This window comes from Lucilia sericata, unplaced genomic scaffold (assembly GCF_015586225.1).
Source record: "Lucilia sericata isolate MDLA Ls3-8-SP2 unplaced genomic scaffold, ASM1558622v1 Contig000568F_arrow, whole genome shotgun sequence".
Taxonomy (NCBI): Eukaryota; Metazoa; Arthropoda; class Insecta; order Diptera; family Calliphoridae; genus Lucilia; species Lucilia sericata.
Genome location: NW_023994576.1, coordinates 102,187 through 122,876, shown reverse-complemented (window position 1 = coordinate 122,876; position 20,690 = coordinate 102,187). Strand labels below are relative to the sequence as shown.

The 20,690-nt window shown below is 30.7% G+C and overlaps 5 protein-coding genes and 1 long non-coding RNA gene across 8 annotated transcripts in view; 3 read left to right on the top strand and 3 right to left on the bottom strand.

Annotated features, from left to right (window-relative positions):
• LOC119606296 overlaps positions 1-12,310 on the bottom strand; it is a 28,166-nt gene extending 15,856 nt beyond the window's left edge. Inside the window, exons 1-2 of the long non-coding RNA XR_005231639.1 lie at positions 12,243-12,310; positions 11,891-12,104 (exon numbers count right to left, since the gene is read on the bottom strand). This is a non-coding gene — a long non-coding RNA (uncharacterized LOC119606296). The remainder of the gene's footprint in view (positions 1-11,890; positions 12,105-12,242) is intronic.
• LOC119606294 (GTP-binding protein SAR1b) lies at positions 617-5,445 on the top strand. 2 transcript variants are annotated; one of them, XM_037959738.1, is made up of 6 exons: positions 617-862; positions 1,664-1,861; positions 2,785-2,904; positions 3,056-3,121; positions 3,543-3,778; positions 4,447-5,445. In XM_037959738.1, the coding sequence occupies exons 2-6, from the start codon at positions 1,819-1,821 to the stop codon at positions 4,561-4,563; spliced, it is 582 nt and encodes a 193-aa protein (XP_037815666.1). In that variant the 5' UTR covers positions 617-862; positions 1,664-1,818; the 3' UTR covers positions 4,564-5,445. The 2 variants fall into 2 exon arrangements, with proteins under 2 accessions (XP_037815666.1, XP_037815667.1); XM_037959739.1 differs by lacking the exon at positions 617-862 and adding an exon at positions 986-1,185.
• On the bottom strand, positions 6,675-8,302 carry LOC119606290 (bifunctional arginine demethylase and lysyl-hydroxylase PSR). The gene has a single exon (XM_037959735.1). It carries the CDS (start codon positions 8,122-8,124, stop codon positions 6,907-6,909), a length of 1,218 nt encoding a protein of 405 aa, XP_037815663.1. The 5' UTR covers positions 8,125-8,302; the 3' UTR covers positions 6,675-6,906.
• LOC119606295 (biogenesis of lysosome-related organelles complex 1 subunit 5) lies at positions 9,699-11,431 on the top strand. The gene is made up of 4 exons (XM_037959741.1): positions 9,699-9,774; positions 9,836-10,107; positions 10,196-10,956; positions 11,013-11,431. Exons 1-3 carry the CDS (start codon positions 9,753-9,755, stop codon positions 10,364-10,366), a joined length of 465 nt encoding a protein of 154 aa, XP_037815669.1. The 5' UTR covers positions 9,699-9,752; the 3' UTR covers positions 10,367-10,956; positions 11,013-11,431.
• LOC119606292 (transmembrane protein 199) lies at positions 9,741-11,431 on the top strand. Its single transcript, XM_037959736.1, has 4 exons — positions 9,741-9,774; positions 9,836-10,107; positions 10,196-10,956; positions 11,013-11,431. Exons 3-4 carry the CDS (start codon positions 10,377-10,379, stop codon positions 11,285-11,287), a joined length of 855 nt encoding a protein of 284 aa, XP_037815664.1. The 5' UTR covers positions 9,741-9,774; positions 9,836-10,107; positions 10,196-10,376; the 3' UTR covers positions 11,288-11,431.
• Positions 12,311-14,972: 2,662 nt separating the features above from the next.
• LOC119606272 lies at positions 14,973-20,680 on the bottom strand. 2 transcript variants are annotated; one of them, XM_037959713.1, is made up of 2 exons: positions 20,183-20,680; positions 14,973-16,885 (listed from the first exon to the last, which is right to left on the bottom strand). In XM_037959713.1, exons 1-2 carry the CDS (start codon positions 20,301-20,303, stop codon positions 15,207-15,209), a joined length of 1,800 nt encoding a protein of 599 aa, XP_037815641.1. In that variant the 5' UTR covers positions 20,304-20,680; the 3' UTR covers positions 14,973-15,206. The 2 variants fall into 2 exon arrangements, with proteins under 2 accessions (XP_037815641.1, XP_037815642.1); XM_037959714.1 differs by lacking the exon at positions 20,183-20,680 and adding an exon at positions 17,004-17,288 and having other exon boundaries at positions 15,175-16,885.
• Between the last annotated feature and the right edge of the window lie 10 nt (positions 20,681-20,690).

Genomic DNA, 20,690 nt, shown 5'->3' with positions numbered 1-20,690 from the left:
TTTTTCGCCATGTTCTATTACCCCGTGTCTATAATAGACAAATATTTATCACGGCACTTGACAAAACGTCGGCAGAAAAATTGTCAGTTTTTTGTTTATGTTAATGCATAGGGGTAACAAAATGATGATTTTATCACGACAACTCACAGATGATTTTATTGAAATAATGCTTAACTATAATTCGTCGGCTTAACTTTTCTGTGGTTTGTCGACTGCGGTTCGAATTGTAATAATGTTATTATACTTCTATTTTTTATTTTTTTCGCATTTCATTCCTTCGTGTGTTACCAGATTTACCTAGGAATAAATGCAATAGTCTTAAGTCGACTTTTTAAGCAAATATTGATGATAAAATTTCATTTTTCTGGCAATATTTCATGTGAAGAATGAAATGAGCCATTACAGGGTGTTCTGAATACGTAATATGTATTCAGTACACCCTGTAATGGCCATGATGGGAGTCAATCCAAAGTGTTTTAATACAGAGGACTCATTAGACCAGCTGATTATTTTTTCAAAACAACAACAACAGGCAAATTATGTTATAAAGCTGTCAAAATTTTCATATTACAAAAACAACAGGCAAATTTTGACAGCTTAATGCAGCAAAACAAAAACAATTGCCTGTGGTTTTTGTAGATGTTTGATGTATAACGAATAGTGTCGCCACTTTATTAATACACTTTGTGCTGTCGTGTCTTCTTTTTCAATAATATTCGTGGTTTTTTAAAGAAAAAAAAAAAACGGGAGAATTAGTGAAAAAATTAATAAAGGCAAATCTATTTTTTGTATAAATTATTGCAAATTTTCAACACTTGGCTGAAAATTTATAAATTTCTATTTTAATATTTAATAATATTAGGTAAGCAAATTATCAGCAATTAAAATTGTGTCAAAAAACAAAGAAACTAATAAATTTCTAGGGAACAATAAGAAAAATTAAAAAGAAAGAAACACGCATATACGCTGACTGGCTGGCTGACTGACTGGTTCGTTGGCAGCAGACAAATAGACAGTAGTGATGGTGGTGGTGTGATTAGTATCTTAATGATTGGTCAAAAATATTAAAAACCAAGTGAAAATCTGCCGGATATAAAAAAGGAGTTTAGTTTAATTAATCTTGACCCCTCCTTGTACTATTGTCCAAAGGTTTTATTAATTAGAGTCTAAAGTGCAAAAGTCAATGTATGATGAAACAATATTTACATATTTATTTTAACATATTCCCCCGGAATTTAAAGCTATTAATACACATTTGTATAAAAGAAAAACAAAAAACTAGTACACCATAATGGTGTATTTGTGTCAAGGTTTCGTTTCGTTGTCTTTCTAGTCGATTGGGTTTATTGGCTTGGCTCTACAATCTAGTTTAGCATAAACCTCCTACTTTTTCTTAGTACTCGATCTCTTATCTTCAAAAATGGGTCGTTCGTTCGTTCAATCAACTTCCTGACCACCACTACCGCACAATTACATTTAGTATTTGCCTTTCGGTGATGATTTATATAAACTCATTTGTAATGAATTGTTGCATAGAATATTCCTTTCTACTTTAGCTTTTATTAAATTGTTACGTTTTGGAGATGTCATAATTTTCATCATTGTTCACTGCCTAATTTCTCTTTTTTTATATTTCTTCTTTTATTGTCTTTTTTCTTTTTAGCTTAGTAAGCAGCAAAAAATAACAACAGCCAACGCCGCTGCCGCACTTGTACATTCGTTACCTACAAATCCATTAAAACTGCTCCCCGCTCCCGTTTTCTTTCTTTTAAATTTGTTTTTGTAAAATAAAAGCACATAAAAACCACAACATACAAAATGTTCATCTGGGATTGGTTCACTGGTGTTTTAGGATACTTGGGTAAGTAGCAAGCAACTGGGCCAAGAATACCAAGCAAATACATATTTAATTTTGGCAAATATTAGTTTGTTAGTTTAATTTTGCATTAATTATTATCATGGCCGTTGCCAACAAAGCATTAATGAGTAAAAAGAATATCAACAAAATTTTACCAACAAACAACGTCGTCGCAACATGTGTTGTTAACGTTGTTAAGAAGAATACATATGCGTTTGTATGTAAAACTGTTGGCTATTTAAACTATTGACATTTGAGTCTTTAACTTAAGCTTTTTACAAAGAAGAGTTTGTTCACCAAGATGTTGGTATTAATGATTTATCTCTATAGACTTTGGGTATTATTGTAATGTAAAATAACTAAAAATAAATTTTTTAGAAATTAATTTAAATAGAAAAACTTGTGTAAATATCAAGTTTCTTTATCTTAATATCTTTTTTCGGATTTTGTGAGTTATATTGTTAAGGGATGTTTTAGAGGAAACATTTGAAATTAACATCTGTTTTGTATAAATAAATTCCTATTGGATTTTAGAGAAATGGGAGAATTACTTGACTGTGATGAAGTCATCCTATTACTACTTTTCCAACGAAGATCAGAAACAGTGTCACAAACCTTTTTTAATCGGGTTTCATTTAGTTAAGTTCCCACAACGAAATCATTTTTTTAATGATTTTTCTAAAATGGATTTTATTGAAGAAATGGGTTTTTAGTTGCGCTTTTCCAATTTTTTTATGTTTTTTGTACGTCCTAACCTGGCAATTATGAATTATTTTGCACTAGTTTGGACAAGTCAAGTCTGCTTTCATTTTAAAGCAGAGAAAGGTCATGCAAGCCTATAAAAAAAATCATTGTAATCAAGCATAATATTTACATATTTTAAATTACATAGAATTGAACTAAAATATAAAATTGTAAAATTGCAGGTTTATGGAAGAAATCTGGTAAATTATTGTTCCTTGGTTTGGATAATGCTGGTAAAACAACATTGTTGCACATGCTCAAAGATGATAAATTAGCCCAACATGTCCCAACTTTGCATCCCAGTAAGTATAATACAACTTATACTAAATTTTAAACTTTTTTAAAAAAGAAAAATTATAATTGAAACTATTTTAAATAATTTATGTATTTCGTTTTAAGCTTTGTTTACTAATCAATTCTTTGTTTTATTTATTTATCTATTTCTCCCTTTAGCATCGGAAGAATTATCTATTGGCAATATGCGTTTCACTACATTCGATTTGGGCGGTCACACTCAAGGTGAGTTTGTTTTCTCTCTATTTCAATTTTCTAATTACTTTACATGCGATTTGTTATTTATATATGTACGTCTCAGCGTAAACAATAAATGCATATAAAACAACTTTAAAGTTGATATACGGGAACAACTAGTACAAGTGCATGTTAAAAATTAAATAAATATGTATTTATTAAATGACAGTGCATTTCAAGTCTAGTTGAATAGCAAAAAATACTCATTCATGCTCATATAAAATTATCTTCAATTGCAATTGATTGTTGAGAAAAATGTTTTTGTTCTGATAAGAAAACTACACCATTTATATGAGTTATGAGAAAGAAATTTAAAAGTTTTTAAAATCTCGGGAAGATTTAAAATATTTAAGGAATTTAATTGATAATCTTTAATGATCTTTTTTTTGTTCTTTTATTTATCTTTTAGCACGTCGTGTGTGGAAAGATTATTTCCCCGCCGTAGATGCTATCGTTTTCTTGATAGATGCCTGGGATCGTGGTCGTTTCCAAGAAAGTAAAAATGAATTAGATTCCCTTCTCACAGATGAGGCCTTGTCAAATTGTCCTGTACTGATTTTGGGTAACAAAATCGATAAGCCTGGTGCTGCCAGCGAAGATGAACTTAGAAATGTTTTTGGTCTCTATCAATTAACCACCGGCAAGGTAAGTTTCAGTTAACATATAATTTTGTTAGTTAGCTTAGTGCGTAGTTAAATTAAAATTTTGAAAATTGTGATTAAAATTCAATACAGCGATTACGTATAGCGTACATAATTGCTATTATTTTGCAGGGAAAAAAATTGTAAGTTCATTTTTATAAATATTAAATAAAATTGAGTACATAACACCGTCCGACAAAAAGAGAAAAAATTCGTTAGACACGAACCGGTTGATATACGTCTGTAACTATAAATTTAATGGAGAAAAACTTTACTTTTTTTAAAAAACATTTTAAAATGTTTCTACTGATCAAACATGTCAAATATGATGTCAAGCAAACAAGAAGATTTGGAAAATATTTTGTATTATTTTTATTTCATACTGTCAGGATAAAAAGATGTCAAAAATGTCTTTTAAAATTTGTATCCTTTAATATCTATTTAGGTTTTCAATATTATTTTTTCAACAAAATTTTGAAAGATATTCTTTTGATTTTTGATAAAATAAAAATAACACAAAATATTTTACAACTTTTCTCGTTCGCTTGACATCAAATTTGGCATGGTTTGATCAGTAAAAATATTTTAAAATATTTTTTGAAAAATGTACTTCCAAAATGTCTTTGTTCTAATTTTCTATTTACTAATTTAAATACTTTATTTTATTTACAGGGTAAAGTAGCACGTTCCGATTTACCCGGTCGTCCCTTGGAATTGTTCATGTGCTCGGTACTGAAAAGACAAGGTTATGGCGAAGGTTTCCGTTGGTTAGCGCAGTATATTGATTAAGTTGTGTAGTAGTTTGGTTGTTTAAAAATCGAATTGTGGTGGCAAAACAACAACAATAACAAAAGAAGAATAATTTCTATTAATTTTTACATCAATTAAGAAGCATTATACAATATTTGTAACTGCAGCAGCCATTGTTTTCCTCCTTCTCATAACAGACAACAAGAAGCAAACAAACCGACACACTACATCTAAATCCAAGAAGACACACTATTCATTCACAAACAAGATGAAATCAACAACAACAAATAAACAAACAACAACAAAATACAAAAAACCGTAAAGATAATAATAAAACGTAATAATAAATAATAACAATAAAATAAAAAATTGAAAAATATCTATAAAATTTATAAAAATAAAAACAATTTACTGGGAAGAAGGCGCAATTTTAACTTTATAAAAAGCAAGAAAAGAAATATAAATTTTAAATTGACATTTTTTCCAACGCATTATTTATTAGAGAGAGAAGTGCTTTTTTAAAACGTTTCTTCATTTTTTTTTTCGTTTTTATCATAAAAAATAAATAATGCATCATAGATTCCATACAACACTTTAAATATACTCTTGTGATGTCTACACAAACAAATGTAAAGGATTTGATATCCATTGCACTTTATGATTTTATTTCCTTTTTCCAATTTGTAACTAGTTGCAACCTCACATACATTCTAGCTTCTATTTAATATTATAAATATTTCTTTTGTTTTAGTTTCCTATTTTATTTCTCTGTTTCATTCATAAGTTTTATTAATTTTATTTAGCTTAAATTTTTTGGTCTTGTAAAATATTCTAATTAATGATGATTCTCTGTGCAAAACAACAAAAACTTAAGAAAAGAAAAATAATATCCTAAATAAAAAGAAAATATCTCCTTTTTTATATTATTGCTTTTTTTATTTTTTAATGTAAATTTAACATAATAACAAAGGTATTATGTTTGTAAAATTTTGTACCAAATTTTCTAGCGATTCGTTAAAAAAGTAAGTTTTTGGGGATTAATATGTTTTCTTATAATTTTTTGATAATTTTTAATAAAAAATCTAACTTTTAGTGAAAATTTAATTTTTTGTAAAATGTTAGATTTTTTAGATAAATAGATAGATAGATGATAGATAGATAGATAGATAGATAGATAGATAGATAGATAGATAGATAAAACAATTCCATTCATTTAGAAAACAGCGTTTTGATTGATCAACGCAAAAGTTCATTCCTTCCCATATACAATGATTTTATGCCTAAAAGGTGTGAGTGAACCGTTGGATTAAAGCATTTTTTTTCTAACGAACTCAATTATCCATTTTGATTACACACAATCGTAAAGCATTGAAACAAAAATCGCTTCTTTTTCTTACGATTCTATTATTTTTGTCAGAATAGCGGTGATTTTTTTCTTTATAATAGTTTCAAATTTAGATAATCGAAACTCTATTTTTTTGTCTAAACTGAAAAAAACATCGATCCCAAGAATGAGTAAATCGTTTGTTATACAACCAAACTTCAAGATTCATATTTGTTCCAACTAAATGTCATTATTTAAAAAATAACGCACTAATATGCATATTAGAAGAAAAAATTCAATTTTAAATTAAATTATTTGTTTTTATTGTTGTAGTTAATATTAGTCATAAATGTAGGTATATTTAATGATAATCAAATCAATATGTTGCATTAACTTTTTGTTACTTATTTAAGGGTCAAAAATGAATACAAGAGTTAAAATAAAAACAAAAAAACTATATCCAGAATAAGAATCCCCAACATAGCATGCAAAGTAATAAGATTGGCATGGGTGGGTGTTTCAAAGCGGTAAATTAATCATAAAGCAAAAAAGGGGTTTCCTGTTCTAAAATACTTCAAGGTAAACAAACAAACAATAAAAGAAATTAAAAGTTATTCAAAAGGTCAACTAAAAAATTAAAAAAAAAAAAATGGGAAATAATAAATTCAAGAAGTTTTTCTCTAAAGTCTAAAATACAATCTAAATTTAGCAGATGATATACAACATACTACAGACATAAATAGTAACCCTAGCTGATGGTGTTGTATGGTGAAAGAATTAAATGATATTTTTAATTAATTGCGTAATTGTTAACAACTGCTAATAGGTTTATGTTATAGTTGTAGATTAAAAATAAAATGTTAACTATTTTCTATAAGACCTAAATGTAGTAGACGCCAATTGAGATATTTAACCACAGAGTTATTACTCGTTTCTGGCTCCAGCTCCTCTCCAACTTGTACGATTTCAGTTAGTTGTTGATTATCTTGATTAGAAGAAGTATTTGAATGATCGTCCGATTGTTTGCCTCTACTACATCGCCACCAATGTGGCGGCCATCATGAGTTTGATGACATATGGCCACCCATACGTCGCTTCTTTTTCTTTTTGGCAGTTAAACTCTCTTGGCCACTGTCGGTATTCGAGGAACAGGAATCGTCATCGCTCTTATTTCCCTCGTTTTCAGTGTCGCTGCCCGATGATGAGGAGCTCGATGAAGATGAGCTAGAATTGCTGGAACTATCGGAGGCAAAGCCCGTACTTTGATCGATATTAATACTTTCGGCAACTTTCGCCAATTCAGGTTCTTTTTCGCGTAATACGCGCAACCATTTACGGGACAACTTGGGACGACCTCTTACAGTTTTGTGCCATACAATGGGAAAATTGGTGCGACTGCAAAAGTTTTGCGTAATTGCTATAGTATCATCCAAATTCAAGACAACATGCCACCAGCCTCCGGGTACGAAGACAGTTTCTCCCGGCTTTTGTAGAATCTCCAGAGGGGCATATTCCTTAGGCCAATCCAATTGCTTAGTACGAGGATAGACGGTACTAAACCAGGTAATAGCTTCATCTCTTTGTTTGCCTCCCAAATTGGAGGGCACCTTCAGCAATTCTTTTGGTGTTTGGGTAGGAAATAGGCACCAACGTTTGTGGCCGCTGATTAATGCGTTCCAAGCACTGGTACCCAAAGGATCAATATGTATACCAGTACCCGATCTGGCGGGACCCATTACGAACCAACGGTATGGTGGGCGTCGTTCTTCGCCACAATACTTGAACAAATCATCGCGAAAATATTGTGGCACCACATAGTCCTCCAACAATTTACGCCGGCGATGATGTTCGCCAAAGCTACTGTCAAATATATACAGGGGACTGTCATCCTTTGTAGTCTTCATATACTCTATATAATACTTCATTTTCATTTTAACACTATAGCCCTCATTATCTTCACCGCATTTGAATTTTTGATTGCGATATTTTTTTACCAAACGTGGTAGAGTCCACTTTTCCAGAGCTTGCCATCCTTGCTGGCATCCCTCAATCACCACCGGCAAGTAGGGCTCCTCAAATCGTTTAATAAATTCTTTACAGCTAACCTCATGTTCTCTAATACGTTCAACATTGTCTTTGACCTGACAGAAGGGTTCAAAGCGTTCGGCATAGCGTAAGGCCGTCCAACCTTCTTTGTCTAATTCAGGTCTAGCTTTACGTTTTACTTCACGTGTACGTTTGCGTGAACGTTTGGGCAACTTAAATTCCTCACTCATTTTCTTAGCGTATGCAATTTATTGGAGATGGTATTAAATAAATAAATTATTACGATTTTTTGCTGAAAAGATAATTAACAATAATTTCGCGATATTTCTATTCTTTTTTCCCAACCAGATGCTTTTTTTGGTGCCGTTATAAAATGCACGTACGTTCTGTCAAAATGTGTGTGTGTTTTCATCAATGACTCGCATATGGTTGGCAATTAAAAGTGTTGTCAATGAAGCGTGTTTTCGTTATTTTTTGAATTTATTTAAAAATGAATTATAGAAAAACTAATTTTAATAAATAGAACAAAAGAAGAATTGCCTTTGATTTTTTGACAACTTTTATAATTTATTTTACAGGAATTTCAATTATGTTCAAATTTAAATAGAATTGAAAAACTGAAGTGATTGCAGAAAACACTTTTATTTAGAAATAGGCAAAAAAATATATGCTTTCATCTGGAGTTAAGAGTTATTTAAAGATTTATAATATTATCTTAAATATGCATATATAATATATCTATTAAAATTTTATATATCAAACAAAGCTTGGAAAGAAAGAATTCTATTTGAAATTAATTCCCTTATATTTTTAATTCGGCTTTAAATTTGTGAACGTACCATTCTTTAAAATCATTGTTTGAATTTAAATTCTAAAGCTGAATTCCTTGGTTTTATATTCCATTGAATTAATTCCTAAGAGAATTCATTCTTTATAGGAATGAATTCAATTGAATGATCATTCATATTTGTTTAGTTCCTTCCATTACAAATTGAATGAAAGAAAAAAATTTAATTCAATTTTTAATATACAGAATGCTTTTGAATTATAAAACAAAACTTTCATTTAATCTATTTCAAATTGAATGGTTGAAAAATGTTTAAATTCAATTTGTAATAGATTGAATTCAAATAAAATTTATATCATTCAGAGAGAATTTAAAAATCAATAGGAATTGTTGAAATTTATTTTAATTCAATTTGTAACAAACAAAATTAATTCATTCAGAAGGAATTTAACATTCTATAGGAATTAATTCATTAGAGAATTAATTCAACTACATCGAAAACTTTAAGAATTAATTCTAGGAATTAAATCAAAGGGAATGAGTTTGAAGAATTGTTAATTCTTTAAAATATAACTCAATTTCAAAAAAATAATTAGGGAATGAATTATTTTAGAGCTTTGATATCAAAGACTTCTAAAAAGCTTTAAAATACTTTATAACACTAATCCGTTGAGTGTCAATTCGATCAAGTGTGAATTTTAGTTGGTATTTTTTACAAATTTAAGATTTTCTTTATAATTTACTGATATAAACACAACATATGTATAAACTATAGAATCGAATAGAAGACGGAATTTGACACATCATTTGAAATTTTCAACTGATATATATATGGACGTTATAATAAATTGTATTATTGTATGTTTTAAAAGTACTATCCACGGAAAAAAATTACAAAAATTGTAGCCGTAAAGAAATTCCAGATATTCTATGGTCTAAACTTCCCAACGGTTATAATTAAATTTTATTATTATTGATTTTTACGATTTTTCTAACTATTTTTTTAAAGATTGGCAACGCTGACAAAACTTTCATCATGTGACGTTTTAGAAAATTGACAGGCAAAGAAAAATGATAACACAGCTTGGAAAAGGTAAACTCATCACAATAATAAATTTTAAGGAATTTACCAATAAATCCTCACAAATTTTTAGATATTTACAACGCTCAATATCGCGTACTAGACCACAGAGTATTTGTCAATGGAGAAATAGAAGCATTTCTTAATAATTTTGAAACACAGCGCAACGATTCCGAAATAGAGTCACTCTTTAAAGTAACCGAGACAGTGGGTGCACTCAAATACGAAATTTCCGATAAATGCATTAATTTGGGATCTGCAAATTTGACTGAAATTTCTACTGAACTTAAAAGTTTATTGGAAAAAGTTGATAATTTAGTAAATGATTTACAAAAACCACAAGAGGTAAGTGGAAAAAATATATTTTTGTAGGTATTTATAATGTTGGTATACGTATGTATGTACAAAACTTTCATCATGTATGTATTTGCAGCCCAGTGAAACCTTAAAAGAAGCACGTTTGGAAAGAAGCCGTCGTAAGGAAGACATAAATAAACAAATAGAACATAATTATCAACGTGTGGAGAATTCTTTTGCTGTTAAGGAAGAAGAAATTGCCGAATTGTATTCAGACTTGCAATTGAAACTTAATATACCCAAGTAAATTGCTTAAAATGGACTCTATTACTACCATTAAAGACAGTCGCATTAAGGTTAAAGCCTCCAAAACCCTTATTGATTTACTCGAACAGAATAAAATACATTTAAATGAAGTACCCGAAAATATAAGCAAATTTCTCCTGAAACAATCCATACAACTGTCCTCAAAAGTGGAAATTTTAAAGGAAACTAATACACAAAAAACCCCTGCTATTAATGTCAATCTTTTGAGAGAATTACTTAAAGAAGACATATCAGACAACACACCTAAGTCCAAGGAGGATAAAACTACAAACAAAAGCAAAACAACAAAAACAAATGATGTACTGCATTTACATTTAAGCGATTTACGTTGGTTAAGTAATCTTCTGTCCACTCTACGTAAAGAACAGGGTTTAGATATTTATTTAAACGATGTCTTAGAAACCTGTCAATTGGAATTACCACAAAATGAAATAATTAAGAGAAATCCTGAATTAGAGGCACGCTGTCAAAGACTGCGTGAGGAGCAACAGAATTTGGAATATCGTAAAATGACCAAAAATGTAGATGCAGTGCTTAAGCACTATCCCGAGGATACAGTCGCCTATCAAAGTAAGTATTTTTTATATTTGATTAGAAGCAAATGTATTAATTTGTTAATTTTCCAGTCAAAGCCATCAATAGTCAAATTATAGCAGTACTACAGTTTATTTTCTCAGTAGCAGCAGGTTTTGCTTTTGGATTTCTAGGCATTAATCTTATCATTGGCAATATGGAATTTGGTTTACGTTTATTATTAGGCATTATGTGTGCTTTAATTATTGCCTTGGCTGAAATTTACTTCTTAGCCAAAAAACTTAATGAATACGACAACACCGTGGATACTGTAAACAAGGCCATGAAGAAAACTTTGCCGGCAAATAAAAAAATACATGCTGACTAGAGTGGGGGGACAATAAGATTTATCTTATATGCATACATATATAATTTAAAAAATATCAATTTAAAGTTGATATACTGTATTTTAATTATTAGTAGTATATATTATTTTCCTTAAATTCCTTATATTAAATATTATTATAACCTTGTTTCATACTATTGAAAAATCATAAGCGTGGTTATTCGCATATAAATCAATTTTAGTAAAAAAACAATAGCCAAAATATTTCTAAAATTTGAAGAAAAAAAATATTAAAATAAGTATACAAGCCAATATTGGCAATAATTCCAGAATGATTTCGATTCCGTAGTTACCATTTCGTTCGAATCTGTTGAAGAACCCGTAGATTATGTTTTCGTAGATTATGTTTGATTAAAGCTTTTTCGTAGATCACTGGAATATGGAGGCTACCTAGCAGAAATCAAAGATCGGTTTCAAGCTAATTTAAAAGTTGTCATTCCTTGCTTCATCGAATATTATAATTTGATGAAATGGAAAGATGAATGTTGTGAAATCAAGTCAAAAGGTTTTCAGGGGTCAATTGGTACAATATGCAAAATACATATTTAGCTATATAGTAGGGACAAACTTAATGACTTTTCTTACCTGGTCACTTAACAGCTTTCAGTTAGATTAATTTCCGTAATGATAGACATGAAATTTTGAACTAACACTTATTTATTTTTTTAACATTTACAACACATTTATTAAACAGGCCATTTGTTCTTTTATTTACATTTTAATTTGGAAATTTTATTTTCATTATTATTTTTATATTTTTGCATACAACATTAATAGGACTACTTATTGCAGTTATCGACTGTATTTAAGAAAAATAACACAAATCATTCTAGCAGACGTATAATTGCAACACCAATGTATTATTTATAACCAATACACTTTAAACCATGATAAAAATATCATATTTTTATCATGCTTTAAACTATATTTATTAAACTTTTTGCATTCAATTTAACACTTTATTAATTTTCATTAAATATAACTTAAGCTTAGCTAACTAATAAAACCGCGAACAATTTGACATTTTATTGACAATTTAAATGCAGACAGAGATGTTAAAATAAAGTGAATTGCTAAAACAGAGATGGTATGAAATGTAACAGAAAAGTTACATTCAAATATCGTGGTCACTTTAAAATGTCAAGTAGTATTGTTTTTAATGAGGGAAGCAAACTTGATGTAATAAAAGTACATTAGGAAAGGAAGTGTAGAGTAGAGGTAAAACGGAAATAGGAGCTGAAATGACAGAATTGCTTATCGTTCTGAAATACATAAGTTAAAATTCAAGAATTGAACAGATTGAAGTGAATAAATAATTTTTCAAAACTACAAAGGAAATTGTGATTGTACAAATTACAACTGAGTACAAAGAACATATAGGACATATATTTAGGATGAACATTTTTCAATAATCTTGAAAATTGACAGCAAAATTTCAGGTGATTTTGAAGATTTTCTTTTTGTTCACTGAATTTTTATTTTCACACAATTTTTTATTTCGAAAAGCTTTTCTTTTACAAAAAATATGTGTAAATTATTTATCGCTTACTTATTACATCTAAAAAGGTTTATTTATCAAAAAAATCTCTAGAATATCTGACAATCGCACAATTATACCATCTTTATGAAGGCTGAGATGCCAGACACTAAGGAATTATAAAAGGATGGATAATAATTTGGAAATCTAAAAAAAATATTTTTGTAAATATATTTTAAAATCTTCGTATATTTTGACAACCTAAATTACTGTGTTATCGCACATATTTAGTTAAATCTTTTTAAAAAATAATAACATTCAGTTTCACTAAGTAATTAGCCTAAAAAAGATAGCATTAATTAATAACCACAATATAAGGAATTCTAGATCATATTCAGCTTCGAATTAATTAATTTTTTATTCATATCGTATTTTATGGTTAGATTGTCTAATGATTTAATAATTAGATTCTAATTAATAACCAAATTTTCAGAAATAAAAAATTTATCAAAATATTTATAAAACTCGATTAATCTTACGGCTTTCTGGAATTTGGGGTTTAAAAACCGGACAATTTTTGAAATATCTGGCAGCCTGGCAAATAAGACAAAGCAAAATACAAGGCGAATTCAGATAAGGTGGTGGCAGTTCGGCAACATCAAAATTTTCATTGTAATTTGTTTTTGCATTTGGTACGCACTGATGTCAAAAACAATAATAACGTCGAATTCATTTAATGAAAATATTTTGTGAAATTTTTATATTTTATAAAAAACTAGCTATACCCAGTGTGCTTTGCTACCCTAAAAGCAATGTAAATAAAAAACACTTTACGATTTTGAAAATTCTAACTATGATAGCTTTCCAGATATACATTTTTTAGATATTGGGGATGCCACGCAAATTATTTTTTCCAAACGTTAATTTAGATTTTAATGTAAGCTATGAAAAAATATAATAATATTATAGTTTCCCAGAAATTTTGTATTTAATTCATATGGGAAATGCCAAGGTTGCATTCAAAGTAAATTAATAAAGTAGCATCACTTGAACAGCTGACTATTTTTTTTAAACTAGATAAATGTAGCAAGTTGTCAAAGTTTGTTTTGAAAATTGTTAACATTGTTTTGCTATTTGTTAAAATTTGTGAAAAGTTGAAAAAGTGAATTAAAAGTGGTTTTAAAGTAGTTTAAAAGTGTAATAAATTGTATAATATATAATAATATAATTAAATCGTTAATACTTTTAACTTAAGAGTAATGTTTATTATTTATGTTTTGTACACATTGTTGTTCAGGGACACAATCTTAAATTATTCCAAAAACAAAATACATGTGGTTGTTGTAGATGTTGTTGTACAACAGGAAATGTCGCTACTTTATTAATATACTTTGGTTGCATTGAAAGTCCGCCAATTTTTCTTTAAATGTTCACATGAATGTAAAATTTTTTCTTGTAAAATTTGAATTTTCTAGCTCTAATAGTTTTTCAGATACACATAAAAATATTAAAATTTGTGAATGGAATAATGTTTGTTCCAAATGAAAAATTCTACTCCGGCAGATTGATTTGAAAAACTTAAGTTTGTGACTCTAAAATTATGTAAAATTAATATTATTTTTTAAAATAAACATAAAAATTTAAAAATTTATGGAAAAATTATATTCCGAATAAAAGAATTATCTATCCCGGATGAGTTATTTTTAAGATTTGTACGTTGTAGTCAGCTGCCGCCGGACGGGTAATTACCGCATACGGGTTTTGTAATAAAAAGCGTTCTAGAACAAAATTTTGTTAATTAATCACGTTATCTACACAGTGTACATATAAATCAATTTATTTAAATTTAATAGATCTCAAAATTTTACCATAACATAGAAGACATCTGCCACCGGTCGGGAAAATACCTCATATGTTTTTTTTTTTATATAAAGTATTCCGGAACAGAAATTGTTTAGTTAATCGCGTTATCTACTAAGTGTAAATATAAAATATAAAACAATGTTGTTTCATTTGTTACCATTTAATAGAAAAAAATATTATTGTTAAATAAAGTTGGTACATGCGTACCAATTATTCATTATTTTTATAAGAAAAATATTTGTTTACAAAATACTTGGCATTTTCAGATTTTTTACATAAATTATTCAAAATACTACCGAAGTTTTTTTTGTTTGTTTGTTTGTTTGCTTTTTAAGTTACTTAGTTCAACAACTAAGAATTATTTGGCCTGTAATAAAGATTATACAACGCCATCACCAATTTTAGCTAGAAAAAACTAGCTCATGTATCCAAGTAGATTGATGAGTAATGAAGTGATCCGATTCCATTAAATCGGTGTGAATAATTCAATATACATATAAAACAAGATATATACTTTGTATATATAAGTTTATATATATGTAAGTTCCATAACTATCCACATTAAAGTACTATGTCAATGGATTTTAGAAATTCAATAATGTGAGATATTTTATCCATCCCCTCGCATTCGATAAATTCAAGAAGATTGTTATGTCTACTAATTGAAGGAAAAATGCCACGTTGATTCCCATATTTACTGCATTTGAAAATGATGTGAGATGAATCCTCGGTGCAATTGCAGATTGTACAAATATCGGAAACAGAGACACCCATTCTACTCAATGTCTGACCGCAGTAAGTATGCCCGCATAAAATTCTATTAGCCATTCTTAAGTCGGAAGCCTTAAAGTAAGTTGGGTCAATGTTATAGTCCACTGTCCAAAAATTGTCAGAGGTCCTAGGGAAAAACTTACCGTAATCAACGCCCTTGGAAATCTTCAAACGGCAGTATTCTGTGCTCCATTCACCCTTTAACATGGATTCTATTACCAAAATCGCATCCTTGAGAGTCCATGGAATATGTATAGGAAGACCATTTTTGTGTGCATTCTTAGCCGCCAAATCAACGATCCCGTTTCCCTTAATCCCCCCGTGCCCGGGGATGTAGATAGAGGCGATCCTCTCGAAGTTGTCTGACATCTTGTTCAATATTCTTCCCACAATGTAATTATCAAGGTCCCGGTTCCTAAGTGCATAAATACCACTTTTAGAGTCAGTAAAAATTGCCAAACTCTTTAGCTCCTTACTAATTCCAATATCAACTGCCGTATCGATCGCCAACAATTCCGAAGTCATGGATGACAGAATTCTACGAGTATAGCCTGATTCGACTGTGTCAGAGTTTTCATGATAGGCTGCAAAACCGGTAAAGTTATCAGATACGGAACCATCAGTAAAGAATATCTCATAGTTATTATTTACCATGTCATTAAATTTTTCCAAAAATAGGCTGTTAACGATATCCATGTTGGCTTCAGCTTTCTTCCTATACATACCCTTGAAGAAGTCGAGTTGGAAAGATATATGTGCACAATTTCCCACTACTTCACTGAGATTGCCTATATCCTTGAAGATAAAGTCATATTGTCTATAGATTTCAGCTATGCCCGTATTGACACCGAGAAGACTATCAATGTATGTAGAGATAGGCAGTTTGTGTATTAACGATTTCAGGATTTCCCTTGCAGTGACAATCACAAATCTATATTTTGGGGGTAGCTCCGCAGCCATGTGGTAAAGGATATGAGTTGGAGACGACCTTAATAATCCCAGGCCTTGTCTAAGAAAAACGTTCACTTGGGTAGTTATAAAGTTTAAAGCTGTTTTACTCAGGTTTGCGAAGGAGGATACTGCATATTCGATGCGAGGTCTTATGAAAGCGCGATAAATCTGTAGAGCGCGAAGAGGAGAGACTCCTTTATTGCGATGGTTCAGGATACGGTAGAAGTTGCAAGTTCTATTTATGCTACCAAAAGTTGTCCTTATATGACTCATGGATGAGTTATTGCAAGCTATTGTTCTCCCCAGATATTTGATTGAATTAACTTCCGGAATTAAAATCGGTCCAACAGAAAGATTTAGAGTTCTAGGTCTGTTGTTAAAATGGATAGCCTTAGTTTTCTCGAAATTAAAGGATAGTTCCAAACTCAGACAAATATTAGAAAGCTCCATAAGTTTATCCAGCAATAGACATCTGGCCTTATCAAAGTTCTTGTCGATACACACAACGAAAAAATCATCTGCGAATTGGAAAAGAAATGAAGATGTATCCACTATCGAATGTAATTTTATTGTGAAGATATTAAAAAGAATTGGAGAAATTGCGCTACCTTGGGCAAGTCCCTTGTTAGTACTAACCTCCTGATCGCCAAGAACAAGCGTTCTATTTCCCAGAAAGGATCTTAGGAAGTTGACAATGTGTTCATTGAAACCAAGATTCGATAACATATCACAAAGGATTATGAAATTCGTGTTGTCGTACGCTTTGTCTATATCGAGACAAGCACCCACCACATGAAAGCCCTCATTTTTAGCTTTGTAAACTGTGTTAATGACATCATTAATACATTGAGCAGTTGATCTTTTCTTTCTAAAAGCATAGGATCTGTCAGGAATAATACCTTTTGTCTCAATATGGTCTTCAATGTGAGGTTTGATCATGGCTTCGAGACATTTGAAAATAATTGACAAAAGACAAATTGGTCTGTAATTTTGGATTTGTGAAGTGTCCCTGTTTTTCTTAGGAATAGGACAAATAATTATTCTTCTCCATTTTTCGGGAATCGTACCATTCCTCCATAAAGCGTTTATCATGTTAAATAATTTTTCCCTTTCAATTGGATTTAAATTAATGAGCATTCTGTATGATATACCATCGTCACCTTTCTGGAATTAATATAATTAGTAAAAACATCAAGAGATAAAATAGGTACGTTGTTTGAAGAAATGTTGAAATTAATAGGAACCTGAATCGGGGTAGAGGCGGGTCCTGCGATCAAATTCAAAAAATCCTTCCTTTGTTCACAAGTCCAGGAGTTATTACTATTCTTTGGTAATTGGTATTTTTTTAAGTGTGCGAGCTTCTTCCACATATCTTTAATAGAGGTAGGATGTGATAATTCCTCTAATAACATAGCGAAGGCTTCCTTTTTCTTCACCGAAATGTAATTATCAAGATTAGTACCAGCCTCTTTAAATCTTGTAAAATCTGCGAGAGATTTATTCTTATAAAATCTTGTTCTCATCAAGTTTCTGGTAGCAAAAAGTTTATTGGCCATCGAATCCCACCATTTTTTGGGTTTAAACTTGTTTTTTTCTGAGACATTTATAGTGCAAAGTCTTCGAATTTTCTCAATATCCTTCTGAAAATCGTCAATATTACCATTGATTTGTAATTTGTTCAATTCCAAGTAAAATCTGGATTTATCTAGAATGGTGTTGTTTTTCAACAAGATCGGTAAATTTAAAATATCAATTACAATAGGTAGGTGATTACTACCTGTTAATTTTGTATTGTGTACCTTCCATACGATATCCGAGTCCAATTGATTACAAAAGGAAACATCCAGCGCCGAAGGTTGGACATTTTCCGTAAAGTAAGTTGTCGAGCCATTATTAATGCAATGAAAGTTGGTATTGAACATAATGTCTTCCAAAACTTTGCCCTTATGATCCTCTTGAACAGGGTTCCAAAGGAGAGCTTTAGCGTTGAAGTCCCCGCAGATAAAAGTTAAGTTTCTGTTGTTGCGAGCGAAGAGAAAGATTTTCCTCATTTCCTGTGCAAAAACCTCTAAGGACATGCTAGGCGGGCTGTAGTTGACTATAATCGTTATATTTCTCCTTAGGTTTAGGGTAGTAATAGCTAAAGTGTCAGCATTTGTGTTGATTGGGTTAATGGTATATTTAATGTGTCTTCTTATATAAAAACCTACTCCACCAAAACCGTCAGTTCTATGTTTACCAATAAAATTAAATTCAGCAAGACTGGTACAGGAGTTATCCTGTAGCCAAGTTTCGTATAAAATAGCAATATCGATCTGGAAATTATTCATGAATAATTCCAATAATTCTTTGTTACCCTTCTTTTTCAAACTTTGGATATTAAATTGTAATAGTTTCATTTTGTAAAAATTGATTTTAAAATTTATCTTTTATGATGGATTTATTAATCCTATCAGCGTCAATATAATTCATTCCCTTATTCAAATTTTCTCTCATGTTAAGGAGGATCTTTCTTATATGATCTGGATCAAGTTTGCCACTTGTCCAATCTGTAATAATATTCGAAGTGTCTTGAGACACTTTGGTCAAAATGTTTATAGCTTTGCTATGATTATCCGAGTGATCGGGCAGATCTAATTCGTTTTGAACGGTTTTGTTATTTTTCTCATTGTTAAATGTACGTTTAGTGTTATCACTGAAGCCTTGGCGATTATATTCAAGGTTAACTGCATGTTGATTAATTATTTCCTGATGAATTCTCATAGTGTTACGCGCATTGGCTTCTTCTCTAGTTTTATTTGCGTTGATCTTGACTGCTTTCGAGTAGGGAAGAACCCTATGAATATCCCTAACGGCCTCATGGTGTCTATTGCGGTTATTTCCATCGTTTCCGGATGGTCTCAAAGGTGGAAAATCGTTTACGTCCTCTAGGATCTCAAAACGGTTAGAAAATACATTGGAGAAACGAGATCTGGCCTCCTTAATAGTAAGGTTTTCTATGGTCATTAGCTTTTTAATAGCATAAGCCTTAGTCCGAGCTGGGCAGTCCCTGTATGTCGGCGGATGTTTGTCTTTGCAGTTCACACAGCACATATCAAGGCAATTTATCTCCTCCTCATGTTGGTTAAAACACTTCTTGCAAAGCTCAAAGGTTTGCTTACAATGTTGCGCGAAATGGTTAAATCTATAGCATCTGTAGCATTGTCCAAAAGGAATGTAGTATTTCACTTTCAATTTGGTGTAACCATAATTTATTTCCCTAGGGATTTCGTTCCCCTTGAAAATAATTTTAACATTTTTTGTAGGTGTAAAAATTACCTCGCCATCTGAGTTTTTCTGTCTACGTGTGATCCTTAAAATTTTCAGTACCTCAATGGGAGAAGAAATTTCCCTCATGAATTCCTCCTCAGAAATGTCCACGGGTATATCATATACTATACCCGCTTTCGAAACAAAGTGCGCTAATATTTTCGGACTTAAACCCTTCTCTTTAATTCTTGAATCATCCATGAAGTTGTTAGCAGCAGAAAAATTTTTAAATAATATTTTGCAGCGACCGTAACCTATTTTCGAGACTTCTTCTATATGTTCTATTCTGAGGTCCATTACCAACTTGCTCACAGTTATGGCGCTTAGATATTTCCTCATACCTTTATCGTCATAGGAGTCTACATACACTATGCATGGGCCTTTGTGCCCTCTGTCATAACGATACGTCGATTCAAGAGTAGGTTTTTCCCTATTTGTATTTCCGTCCGATAAATTATCTTTATTATTCTTCGTCCGTACTGTATTTAAGGCTGAATCCGACTTACCTTCAGCTGCCATGTCCACATCCAAAACGCTCTCACCAGATCCTTGAGAATCCTGAATCTTCCTCCTCTTCTCCTGCCCATCGTCCACCTCCGGCGGGCTAAAGCCCCCGGCCAATGCCATCCTCTTCCCACCCGGCAATGTCAGGTAGGAAACCACTGATCAATATAAATGTATCCCAAAAAAAGATGATTGTATAAGATCAAAATTAAAGAAACCACAACGTGGTTTTGTTCTTTTTATTTTCCACTTTCCTCTTCAGTATGTATACTGACGCACCAATTTAATATTAAACAGTTATAACGGTACAAGACACAAACAGAAAAATACAGATTAAAATGCACGAGTAAGAGTGAAACAAACGACACACTAGACAATCCACAATAATACGTCTAAACTCTTTGAAAGTCCACACGCGAATGCGAAGTTTTTTTTGTGTTAACGTATATTTTTATATATAAAAATGTAAACAATAACATACTCTGACATCAGTGCATACCAGTCAAGTGA